Source organism: Nerophis lumbriciformis, linkage group LG15 (assembly GCF_033978685.3).
Source record: "Nerophis lumbriciformis linkage group LG15, RoL_Nlum_v2.1, whole genome shotgun sequence".
NCBI classification, from domain to species: Eukaryota; Metazoa; Chordata; class Actinopteri; order Syngnathiformes; family Syngnathidae; genus Nerophis; species Nerophis lumbriciformis.
Genome location: NC_084562.2, coordinates 22,266,534 through 22,278,905, shown reverse-complemented (window position 1 = coordinate 22,278,905; position 12,372 = coordinate 22,266,534). Strand labels below are relative to the sequence as shown.

Here is a 12,372-nt window from a genome sequence, read left to right as displayed (position 1 = left end):
AGCTATTATAGTTTTTATGTTAGCATGTTATGATTCATAGCCACTCCCACACCTTGTCAAAACCTGCCCAAACTTGTCCCAATCATTTTATATCTAACTATTATAGTTTTTATGTTATGAGGCTGGTTATGAATAATAACTCATTAATAATATAAAAACTATAATAGTGAGACAAACAATTTTGGCAAATACATTTTTGTAATTTTTAAAAAATTGTTTTTGATAATTTTTTTAAATCGATTAAGAATCGTTACAGGTAAGAATTGCGAGTCATTTGAAAATCTTTTTTTTTTTTTTTGGACACCCCTCGTTTTCATGCCATTCTAAAATACATTTTCTGACTGGTGAGGACAACCAGCTCCCCCACCTTGTCAAAAATGTCCCCTAACTTGTCTCATTCAGTTGTGCTACTTACATTTAGGCTGCAAACATTTTTTTGGTCCTTTTATAGTTTTTATATTATGGGGCTGGTTATGAATAATAACACGTTAATAACATAAAAACTGTAATAGTTGGACAAAAACATGTTTGCAGCCCAAATGTAGTAAGTAGCACAACTGAATAAGACAAGCTTGGGGAGGTTTTGACAAGGCGGGGGGCTGGATGTCCTCACTAGTTAGAAAATTATTTTTCGAATGAATTGCTATTTCTTACCTGAACGATTCTTAATCGATTTAAAAAAATAAAATAAAAAGATTAAAAAAATAATAATAATAGTTTTTTTTACATTTATCCTGTCCTGGCACACAGACAAATCATATAGTTGATGTAGATGTCCATATATGCTGTACAGATTTACTTTAGAAAAGAAAAGTGTTGGATACTTCTTTTGTTGCTTTATTTGTATTTGACTTTATTAAATGTTTGAGGAGAATTGTATTACACAAAACCAGTTTTCTTTTAAATAGTAGAAATTCATCACAGCTGTTTATCAATTTTGTGGGTGAATGTAGTTAATCATAGAAATGGCACCCAATGTTATTGGAAAAAAACAAAAAAAGATCAATCGAATCGTTTTGAATTGAGAATCAATTCTGAATCGAATCGTTACCCCCAAGAATCAAAGATTGACAGCCCTAATAAAAACTGTCAGGGCACAAATGAATGGTAGTGTTATTTTAATATTTGCAATGATAAGGGCAGCAAACTTCACACAGGTCAAAGACACAGTGTACAGGTCAGTTTTTGGTCATGTTCAATCAATCAGTCAATCAATATTCTTAATTTAATTTACCCAGGTAAAAAAAAAACTCATTCAGATTAAAATGTCTTTTCCAAGAGTGCCTGGCCAAGAGGACAGCAACACAAAGTTACAGAAATACATAGAAGAACAACAAAAACAGCAGCAGTCACAAACCACAATTAAAAAATAAATTCCTTACATAATGTATATTAACATGAAAACATGTGATAGGCCAAAAATGTAGAAAATGTTTCAGTAACAACAACTTAAAAACAAGTACAATACCCAATAAAAACAGTTTCTCAATCCTAAAAAATGGCTTGAAATTGTTTTTGACAAACACGCTGAAGAAGCCGTGATATTCATCCCTGTGTCTCCATTGACTAAACATTTATTTTACTCTTATTTTTCCCCGCAGGAAAAGATGTTTTTGAAGCTTTTTACAAGAAAGACTTGGCCAAGCGTCTGCTGGTGGGCAAGAGTGCTTCTGTCGATGCTGAAAAGTCAATGCTGTCCAAACTGAAACATGGTGAAACTCTAGTCCAACACATTACATCCCCCCCGTCTTTTCACACTTTAGCATTTTCTCCCTCAGATTTCTTCAATTTGTGTTCAAATGTCAACATTTTCTGGATTTATATGGTAACTCAAATTGAAAGTGGTTTGATGGCAATATCTGCAGAGGAATCAGTACTGCAGATACAGTATGAAGGTCTTGGAAGTCAATACATTCAAAGATTTTCCAGCAGTAAGATGCGTTGACAAGGCGTGATGTTGTGTAACTGTACGTTGAGTCCGTACAATAGTGTGTACGCCAATGTGTAAAATAGAATATTAAAATGTGTTTGATATCTTTTAGAGCAGGGGTGCTCACACTTTTTCTGCAGCCGAGCTACTTTTCAATTGATCAAGTCGTGGGGATCTACCTCATTCATATATATAATTTATATTTACTTATTTATGAAATATATGTTTTTGTTAACAAGTTAAAGGTGTTTAATGATAATGCAAGCATGTTTAACACGTATAGTTAATATTGTTAATACATTAAAGGTGTTTAATGATAATACAAGTATGTTTAATACATATAGTTAATATTGTTAACAAGTTAAAGGTGTTTACAGATAATGCAAGCATGTTTAACACATATAGTTAATATTGTTAACAAGTTAAAGGTGGTTAAAAATAATACAAGCATGTTTAACACAAATAGTTAATATTGTTAACAACTTAAAGGTGGTTAAAGATAAAACAAGCATGTTTAACACATATAGTTAATATTGTTAACATCTTAAAGGTGGTTAAAGATAATACAAGCATGTTTAACACATATAGTTAATATTGTTAACAACTTAAATGTGGTTAAAGATAATACAAGCATGTTTAACACATTGTTAACAAGTTAAAGGTGGTTAAAGATAATACAAGCATGTTTAACACATATAGATTCCTTTCTTTCATGAAGACAAGAATATAAGTTGGTGTATTACCTGATTGTGATGACTTGCATTGATTGGAATCAGACTGTGGTGATAACGTCCGCATTTTCGAATGGAGGAGAAAAAAAGTCCTCCTTTCTGTCCAATACCACATGAAAGTGGTTGGTTTTTGGCATCTTATTTGTTCAGCTTCCGTACTCCTTTGTATACACTTTACAAAAAAAATACATTGTCGGCAAACTCCGTAGCTTGCTAGCTTGTACACGCCAGCTTTCTGAGACTCTTATTTTGGTAGCGCAGGCAGGATGAAGCAGAGCTTTTATTGTGCAACTGTGCAGTCGGTCTTTGGAGTTTTGACGACAGGTACGGCGCCAGAGTCTGTTGAAATAAAGTGTTTCTCGCCTTCCAGTCGGTAATTTTAATGAGCTGGCAGTAGCCAGCGTCATCTCAGAAGACCCTCGGGTGCCGTGAATGTCAATCAAGTGACGAAAGTGACGTCATAGTGAAGATTTATGATCGCTCATTTTTAGAACTATTTTTTTAATGCCTGGCTGGTGATCGACTGACACACCCTCCGAGATTGACCGGTAGATCGCGATCGACGTAATGAGCACCCCTGTTTTAGAGGTATATTACAGACCTTAGAGCAGTGATATTCAACTAAATTGTTTTGGGGACCACATTTCCAGAAAACTAAGAACTAGTGGTTTGGACCCGTTACTGTTAATCTTATTTGTTATATTCCGGAGAACCAGCTACATTGGACATTTTATTTTGGTCTGTTTATTTTGTTAAGAGTCACAGAAGTGCTCTGCTGTGTTAAAAGACTGCAAAAAACCCAGTCAAAGATCATCCATCACAGCGTGCAAGTGTTTTTAAGAATGTTGAAAAACTGAACAATTGAATGGCCAAAATAATGAAAAAGAGAGGACCTAAAATTAAACTGTGAGGAACGCCAGTAGTATGACGAACAACTGACTGTGTCTGAAGTAAAAATGCTACAACAATACCTCAGTTACAAGAATCACATAGGAAAAAATGTGTTACTGCCAAAAAGGAGAGGACTTAAAGGGGTGCCTTGAGGAACGCCTCAGTTATGTCAATCACAAGTTTGGACCCCACTGTTCGATGTTTGCTAGCTAGGTTAAACTGTCACTGCAAGGATCTGCCAATGTGTTTACAGTGGTCCAAGTTCCTCTATACCAGTGGTTCTCAAATGTTTTTCACCAAGTACCCCCTCAGAAAACTCACTCCAAGTACCATCAACATTTAAATACACTAGTAGTAGGCGTAAATATTCATTAAAAACCAGGCAGGTTTTATTTAACAAGTATGTTTAATATTTTTGGCCACTGTAACATTACACACAGGTTGAACAGTAACACTGTGTTTGAATATTTAATTTAGTGATTCTTTACACATACCACAGTTTGAGAATCACTGCTCTATACAACAATAGTACTTTAGTGTTTTGGTTTGTGTTGGGTTTGGAATGTAAAACTCACAAATGTCGGGTCTCTACTGTACACATAACTGTATATAAAAGGATTGTGGGAGACTAACTAGTAGACAAGTAAATTGTCTATAATTCATGTTTGCTGTCACAATATATTTTTAACAAGGCATTTCCTACATTTTGCAGAATGTGGCGCAGCATTTACCAGCAAGCTAGAAGGGATGTTTAAGGACATGGAACTCTCCAAAGACGTTATGATTCAGTTCAAACAAGTACTTTCCATTCTCTTTCTACATATTGTTGCCTTGAAAAATGTGACTTGAAAATGCACTCCGGCAGCCAAGCGATGCCTGTTTTATGAAGTTCTGGTGTTTGTACTCAGTACATGCAGAACCAGAGTGAGCCAAGCAACATAGAACTAACAGTCAACATCCTCACCATGGGTTACTGGCCTTCATACTTGCCCATGGAGGTCCACTTGCCCTCAGAGGTAAGTATTTTGGAAACTTTAGGGTGACACAAACCGTCTAATTGTGGTTTGTAGTAGTACTATGGAACTGCATTGTATATGATAGGAGTGGGGAGGGGCAATATGGCCTAAAATACATATTGCAATATACAGTCTAGCATCAATACAGCCTCGAGTCATACCAAAGACTTTAAAAATGGGACCCATTACCTCCCTGCTTGGCACTCAGCATCAAGGGTTGGAATTGGGGGTTAAATCACCAAAATGATTCCCGGGCGCAGCCACCGCTGCTGCCCACTGCTCCCCTCACCTCCCAGGGGGTGATCAAGGGTGATGGGTCAAATGCAGAGAATAATTTCGCCACACCTAGTGTGTGTGTGACAATCATTGGTACTTTAACTTTTTAACTTTAACTTTACTGTACAGCCTCTTGCAATGATCTATATCACGCTATATTTGACATATGAATGATTAAAAAAACATAATTCAGAACAGGTTACGTATTTGCCAAGAAATAGCCAATGTTTTGTTTAAAAAAAAAAAGTATTTAGATTTGAGAAACTGTAATAATACAACATAATATTGCAGATACATTTAAACACAGGAAAATTCAAGGCCAGGCTGCGGAGACTTGAAAGAACGAGCTTCAAGTATTACAGGGTTTCTGTGGGTCATTAAAAAGCATAAAAAGTCACCAAATGGATTTAGCCAAAATCGAGGCCTTAAATGGCATTAAAAAGCCTTAAATCCGATATAGTAGAAGTGTGTCTGTCTTACACTGGGCCTATGCTGCAAAAACAAAATTCACAGCAAGACCAGTTTTGGTCAGGGGAAAATTGTTTTTTGACAAACATTTTTTTGTCAAAAAAATTAACACTGTAATTGAGAACCTACATACACAATATAATACAAAAACAATATCAATAACAATAAAAATAATAGTTTTTGATAATGTATTTTTAATCTAGAGGTTCTCAAACTTTTTTAACTAAGTACCACCTTACAAAGAAACTTGGCTCTCCAGTTACCACCATAAGTGAAGTAGTATTTATTAAAAACCATTTTTTTTACCAAGTATATTTAATATTTTTAATACACGCAGTTTAAACACTAACACTGTTTGAATATAGGAAAATAAAACACTGTTCTTTAATCAAGTGATTCTTCTGCGTACCACTTCATCAGAAGTGTCAAAGAGGGCCACATCGCAGTTATGTTTGGCCCCAGAGGGCCGCTTATAACAGTGAATGCTATTATTACACAATTTTTTATGCATTTTATTATAGATTTTTTTAGTACTAAAATGAAAAAAAAAATGGTAAGTTGCAAGAATTTCACCTCAAAATGTAGTGTATATTACTGTAAATAGAAAACTGCTGTTTTTATGGTAAAAAAAAAAAAAAAAGGCAGCTCAGTTGTCAGAATTTTACGGTAAAATAAAATTATTTTTTACTGTAAATAAAAATAAAAAAAAATTTTACAGTAAAATTTTGGCAACTGAGCTGCCAGTTTGTTTTTACTGCAAATCAACAACTGTAGATATTTCGGTGTATTACTGTAAATGCCAAAATGGCACCACAGTTTATTACAGTAAAAAAAAATTGTTTTTTCATTTAGAGAAAAATGCTGTAAAAAAACACAGTAAACTTCACAGTTTTACCATGAAATCTATTGCTACTTTTACATTGCACAATTTGATGGATAACTTGCTTTGAGATCATTATTATTAGTATTTATTTCTATTTAAAAACTGGTTTGAATCTTTGATAATATATTTTTGCATAATCAGACAATATTTAAGTTAAGGTAATTTGCGATTACATGGGGTATACATATTTTTTTTCTCCAAAAATAGAAAAAAAAATACATTTAGTAAGAAAAGTTACAGTACTTTATTGATACATACTATTTCCAGGCTTTCGAGGGCCAAATAAAATTAAGTGGCGAACCACATCTGGCACCCGGGCCTTGAGTTTGACACCTGCACACTACAGGTAGCCTGCACAGATGAAGTACCACAGTTTGAGAATCGCTGTTTTAATTGATTATCGAAAATTATGAATCGATTTACAATCGGAATACCAGGTAAATAAAAAACGCAATTTGTATGTGAACCGATTTTTTTTAACACTCCTATTAAGTAAGGAGGAGTACACTGTGAGGGTTAAACCATTAGTATGTTTCAATGTCTGCACCACTGCAATCACAACAACACAATACTGTATGCATATTGTTCCAGTATTACCTCTGATGTACTTTTGTATCTATTTGGAGATGGTGAAACTCCAGGAGGTGTTCAAGCTGTTCTACTTGGGGAAGCACAGTGGGAGGAAGCTGCAGTGGCAGCCCACACTTGGCCACTCTGTCCTAAAGGCCGAGTTTAAAGAAGTAAGTCCGTGCATCATTTCCACGACTGGGCTTACCTTGAACGCCACAATGATCATCCTGCAGGGAAAAAAGGAGCTACAGGTGTCCCTGTTCCAGACATTAGTGCTGTTGATGTTCAATGAGGGAGAGGATTTCAGCGTGGAAGACATCGGCACCGCCACAGGAATAGGTCAGCGCTGTTTTTCTTGCGTCTGTGTCTCGAAGTGAGTCAGTAGAAAGCCTTGGTGTTCCATGAAATTCCCCTTCCTGCGCAGAGGAGGGCGAGCTAAAGCGTACGTTGCAGTCCCTGGCCTGTGGAAAAGCCCGCGTCCTCAACAAGAACCCACGAGGGAAGGACGTGGAGAATGGCGACCATTTCACTTTCAACCTTGATTTCAAACACAAACTTTTCCGCATCAAAATCAACCAGATCCAAATGAAAGAAACCGTAAGAACTACATTCCCTCTTGCATCCATTCCCCGAAGCCATGTTTTCCTCGCCGTGACATTCCCATTTCCTCGTAGGTCGAGGAGCAAGTCAGCACGACGGAGCGCGTGTTTCAAGACCGGCAGTATCAGATTGACGCCGCTGTGGTGCGCATCATGAAGATGAGGAAGACCCTCAGTCACAACCTACTAGTGTCGGAGCTCTACAACCAGCTGAAGTTCCCTGTCAAGGTGACTTCATCTCAACCTCATTATCTAAATTAGAGACGTCGGATAATATCGCATACTTGCCAAGCCTTCCGGATTTTCCGGGAGACTCCCGAAATTCAGCGCCTCTCCCGAAAACCTCCCGGGACAAATTTTCTCCCGAAATTCAGCCGGAGCTGGAGGCCACGCCCCCTCCAGCTCCATGCGGACCTGAGTGACGTGTCGACAGCCTGTTTTCACGTCCGCTTTCCCACAATATAAACAGCGTGCCTGCCCAATCACATTATAACTGTAGAATGATGGAGGGCAAGTTCTTGGTTTCTTATGTGGGTTTATTGTTAGGCAGTTTCATTAACGTCCTCCCAGCGCGGCAACAACACACAACAGCAGCAGTCACGTTTTCGTCTACCGTAAAGCAGTTCGTCTGCCGTAAACAGCAATGTTGTGACACTCTTAAACAGGACAATACTGCCATCTACTGTACACGCATATGTGACAATAACATCTATGGCTTTTAGAGAGTGGAGTGCACAACTGTGCACACAACAAGGAGACGAAGCAGAATGCATCATCAGAGAGGGTGTTCAGCATGGTTAGAAAAATAGTGACAGAGAATAGAACAAGGATGGACAATTCAACCCTTAACTCAACAATGAGTAGATGAGTGTTATGTGTGTGTATATGTGTAAATAAATGAACACTGAAATTCAAGTATTCCTCTTATTTATATATATATATATATATATATATATATATATATATATATATATATATAGCTAGAATTCACTGAAAGTCAAGTATTTCTTATTTATACTTGGTAAATTCTAGCTGTAAATATACTCCTCCCCTCTTAACCACGCCCCCACCCCAACCACGACCCCACCTCCCGAAATCGGAGGTCTCAAGGTTGGCAAGTATGTAATATCGGACTGCCGATATTATCGGCCGATAAATGCTTTAAAATGTAATGTCGGAAATTATCGGTATCGGTTTCCAAAAGTAAAATTTATGACTTTTTAAAACGACGCTGTATTGATTTGTACACGGACGTAGGGAGAAGTATAGAGCAGTTGCGTCTCCCAGTCAAACTTGCCAACCCTCCCGATTTTCCCGGGAGACTCCCGAATTTCAGTGCCCCTCCCGAAAATCTCCCGGGGCAACCATTCTCCCGAATTTCTCCCGATTTCCACCCAGACAACAATATTGGGGGTGTGCCTTAAAGGCGCTGCCTTTGCGTGCCGGCCCAGTCACATAATATCTCCGGCTTTTCACACACACAAGTGAATGCAAGGCATACTTGGTCAACAGCCATACAGGTCACACTGAGGGTGGCCGTATAAACAACTTTAACACTGTTACAAATATGCGCCACACTGTGAACCCACACCAAACAAGAATGACAAACACATTTCGGGAGAACATCCACACCATAACACAACATAAATACAACAGAACAAATACCCAGAACCTCTTGCAGCACTAACTCTTCCGGGACGCTACAATATGCACCCCCCGCCCACCTCAACCTCCTCATGCTCTCTCAGGGAGAGCATGTCCCAAATTCCAAGCTGCTGTTTTGAGGCATGTTAAAAAGAATAATGCACTTTGTGACTTCAATAATAAATATGGCAGTGCCATGTTGGCATTTTTTTACATAACTTGAGTTGATTTATTTTGGAAAACCTTGTTACATTGTTTAATGCATCCAGCGGGGCATCACAACAAACTTAGGCATAATAATGTGTTAATTCCACGACTGTATATATCGGTATCGGTTGATATCGGAATCGGTAATTAAGAGTTGGACAATATCGGATATCGGCAAAAAAGCCATTATCGGACATCTCTAATTGTTTGCAATTAAAAACTCAAATGTATTAATACATAGGTGTCAAAGTCGTTTTTAATAAGGGCCACATCGCACTTATGTTTGGCCCCAGAGGGCTGCTACTAACATTGAATACCATTACTACACAATTTTTTATGCATTTTAATAGTAGATTTAAAAATTTACAAAAAATGTTAAAAAAAATATGGTAATTTGCAATAATTTCACCTCAAAATGTAGTGTATATTACTATAAATGGAAAAACAGTACTGCTGTTTTATGGTAAAAAAAAAAAAAAAAAAAGGCAGCTCAGTTGCCAGAATTTTACTGTAAAATTTACATTTCTTTTTTTACTGTAAATAAAAATAATGCAATTTTACAGTAAAATGTTGGCACCTGACCTGCCAGTTTATTTGTTTGTTTTTTACCGCAATCCAACAACTGTAGATTTTTTTGGTGTATTACTGTAAATGCCAAAACGGCACCAGTTTATTACAGTAAAAAAAGAGTACTGTTTTTTTTTTCATTTAGAGAAAAATGCTGTAAAAACCACAGTAAATTTCACAATTTTACCATGAAATCTTTTGCTACTTTTACATTGCACTATTTGATGGATAACCTGCTTTAAAATTATTATTTATTTATATTTTAAAAAATGGTTGGCATGTTTGATAATATATTTTTTGCATAATTAGACAATATTCAAGTTAACATTCCGCCCGAATGCAGCTGAGATAGGCTCCAGCGACCCCAAAAGGGACAAGCGGTAGAAAATGGATTGATGGATGGATTACATGAAGTACATATATTTTTTTCTCCCTAAAATAGAAAGAAAGAATACATTTAGTAAGAAAAGTTACAGTACTTTATTGATACATATTATTTCCAGGCTTTCGAGGGCCAAATAAAATGGAGTGGTGGGCCACATTTGACCCCGGGGCCTTGAGTTTGACACCTGTGTATTAATCTAATCAAATTATCGCCCAGGCTTAGTTTGAATGCAATCATTTCAACTCAAAAATATCAAACTGCCGCTTGTCTCCCCAGCCTGGCGATCTGAAGAAGCGGATCGAGTCCCTCATAGACAGAGACTATATGGAGCGGGACAAGGAGACCCCCAACCAGTACCACTACGTTGCCTGAGGAGGCACCACTGTCGAGCCACGCTGCCCTCATGGCGAGCCAACAGCTGGTCCTGGAACGCATCCTGGATGTCACACACAGGAGACATGTCTCTGACTGACCTGGGGTCTGTCATGGCAGTGAAAGGACCCAGGTTAAAAAATGACTCGCACTTTGCTTTGTTTTTTCCGCTCTGGCGTTTTTCTTTCGCTTTCGTTTTGGTGTTCCCTCGACGGCTTTGGCTCTGAAATCATTCATTTTATAGTTTGTCACATTTTAAGTGTTTTCTTTTTGTCCAAGAACCTTTTCCTTATAGGCACGCTTGTCGCAGACGTGACGAGACCGTTGAGATTTACGGATTGGAAAAGGAAGAGAACTATTTTGGGGGGCGTCTTGCTTGTTATTTGTTTAACCAAACTGCTCTAATGACCTCTCATGTCCTGAACATTTTGTTTCCTAGAACAGATTGTATTTTATGTAAGAATGAGAAAAGCGAATAAATGGATATTTAATTCTTTGTTGACAACCAAGTGCCCTTGTTTTGTTTTTTTAATAATGGGCCTGCTGCAATGCAAGCAGCCCATATTATTATTCTTCATACTTCATTATGGGCCTTTGCTATGCAAGCAGCCCATATTATTCCTCAGACTTCATTATGGGCCTGCTGCAATGCGAGCAACCCATATTATTATTCCTCATACTTCATTATGGGCCTACTGCAATGCAAGCAGCCCATATTATTCCTCAGACTTCATTATGGGCCTGCTGCAATGCGAGCAACCCATATTATTATTCCTCATACTTCATTATGGGCCTACTGCAATGCAAGCAGCCCATATTATTCCTCATACTTCATTATGGGCCTGCTGCAATGCAAGCAGCCCATATTATTCCTCATATTTCATTATGGGCCTGCTGCAATGCAAACAGCCCATATTATTCCTCATACTTCATTATGGGCCATTGCTATGCAAGCAGCCCATATTATTCCTCATACTTCATTATGGGCCTGCTGCAATGCAAGCAGCCCATATTATTTCTCATACTTCATTATGGGCCTGCTGCAATACAAGCATCCTATATTAATATTCCTCATACTTCATTATGGGCCTGCTGCAATGCAAGCAGCCCATATTAGTATTCCTCATACTTCATTATGGGCCTGCTGCAATGCAAGCAGCCCATATTATTCCTCATACTTCATTATGGGCCTGCTGAAATGCAAGCAGCCCATATTATTATTCCTCATACTTCATTATGGGCCTGCTGTAATGCAAGCAGCCCACATTATTATTCCTCATACTTCATTATGGGCCTGTTGCAATGCAAGCAGCCCATATTATTCCTCAGACTTCATTATGGGCCTGCTGCAATGCGAGCAACCCATATTATTATTCCTCATACTTCATTATGGGCCTACTGCAATGCAAGCAGCCCATATTATTCCTCATACTTCATTATGGGCCTGCTGCAATGCAAGCAGCCCATATTATTATTCCTCATACTTCATTATGGGCCTGCTGCAATGCAAACAGCCCATATTATTATTCCTCATACTTCATTATGGGCCATTGCTATGCAAGCAGCCCATATTATTCCTCATACTTCATTATGGGCCTGCTGCAATGCAAGCAGCCCATATTATTTCTCATACTTCATTATGGGCCTGCTGCAATACAAGCATCCTATATTAATATTCCTCACTTCATTATGGGCCTGCTGCAATGCAAGCAGCCTATATTACTATTCCTCATACTTCATTATGGGCCTGCTGCAATGCAAGCAGCCCATATTAGTATTCCTCATACTTCATTATGGGCCTGCTGCAATGCAAGCAGCCCATATTATTCCTCA

General features: G+C 37.8%; 1 protein-coding gene across 1 annotated transcript in view; it reads left to right on the top strand.

Annotated features, from left to right (window-relative positions):
• The window catches only part of cul4a (cullin 4A), a 40,615-nt gene extending 29,580 nt beyond the window's left edge, over positions 1–11,035 (top strand). The window contains exons 14-21 of the mRNA XM_072914804.1: positions 1,602–1,712; positions 4,265–4,350; positions 4,461–4,568; positions 6,822–6,935; positions 6,999–7,104; positions 7,190–7,362; positions 7,440–7,592; positions 10,444–11,035. Of these exons, the coding sequence (XP_072770905.1) occupies positions 1,602–1,712; positions 4,265–4,350; positions 4,461–4,568; positions 6,822–6,935; positions 6,999–7,104; positions 7,190–7,362; positions 7,440–7,592; positions 10,444–10,539 (947 nt within the window). The 3' untranslated portion in view covers positions 10,540–11,035. The remainder of the gene's footprint in view (positions 1–1,601; positions 1,713–4,264; positions 4,351–4,460; positions 4,569–6,821; positions 6,936–6,998; positions 7,105–7,189; positions 7,363–7,439; positions 7,593–10,443) is intronic.
• Positions 11,036–12,372: the final 1,337 nt, after the last annotated feature.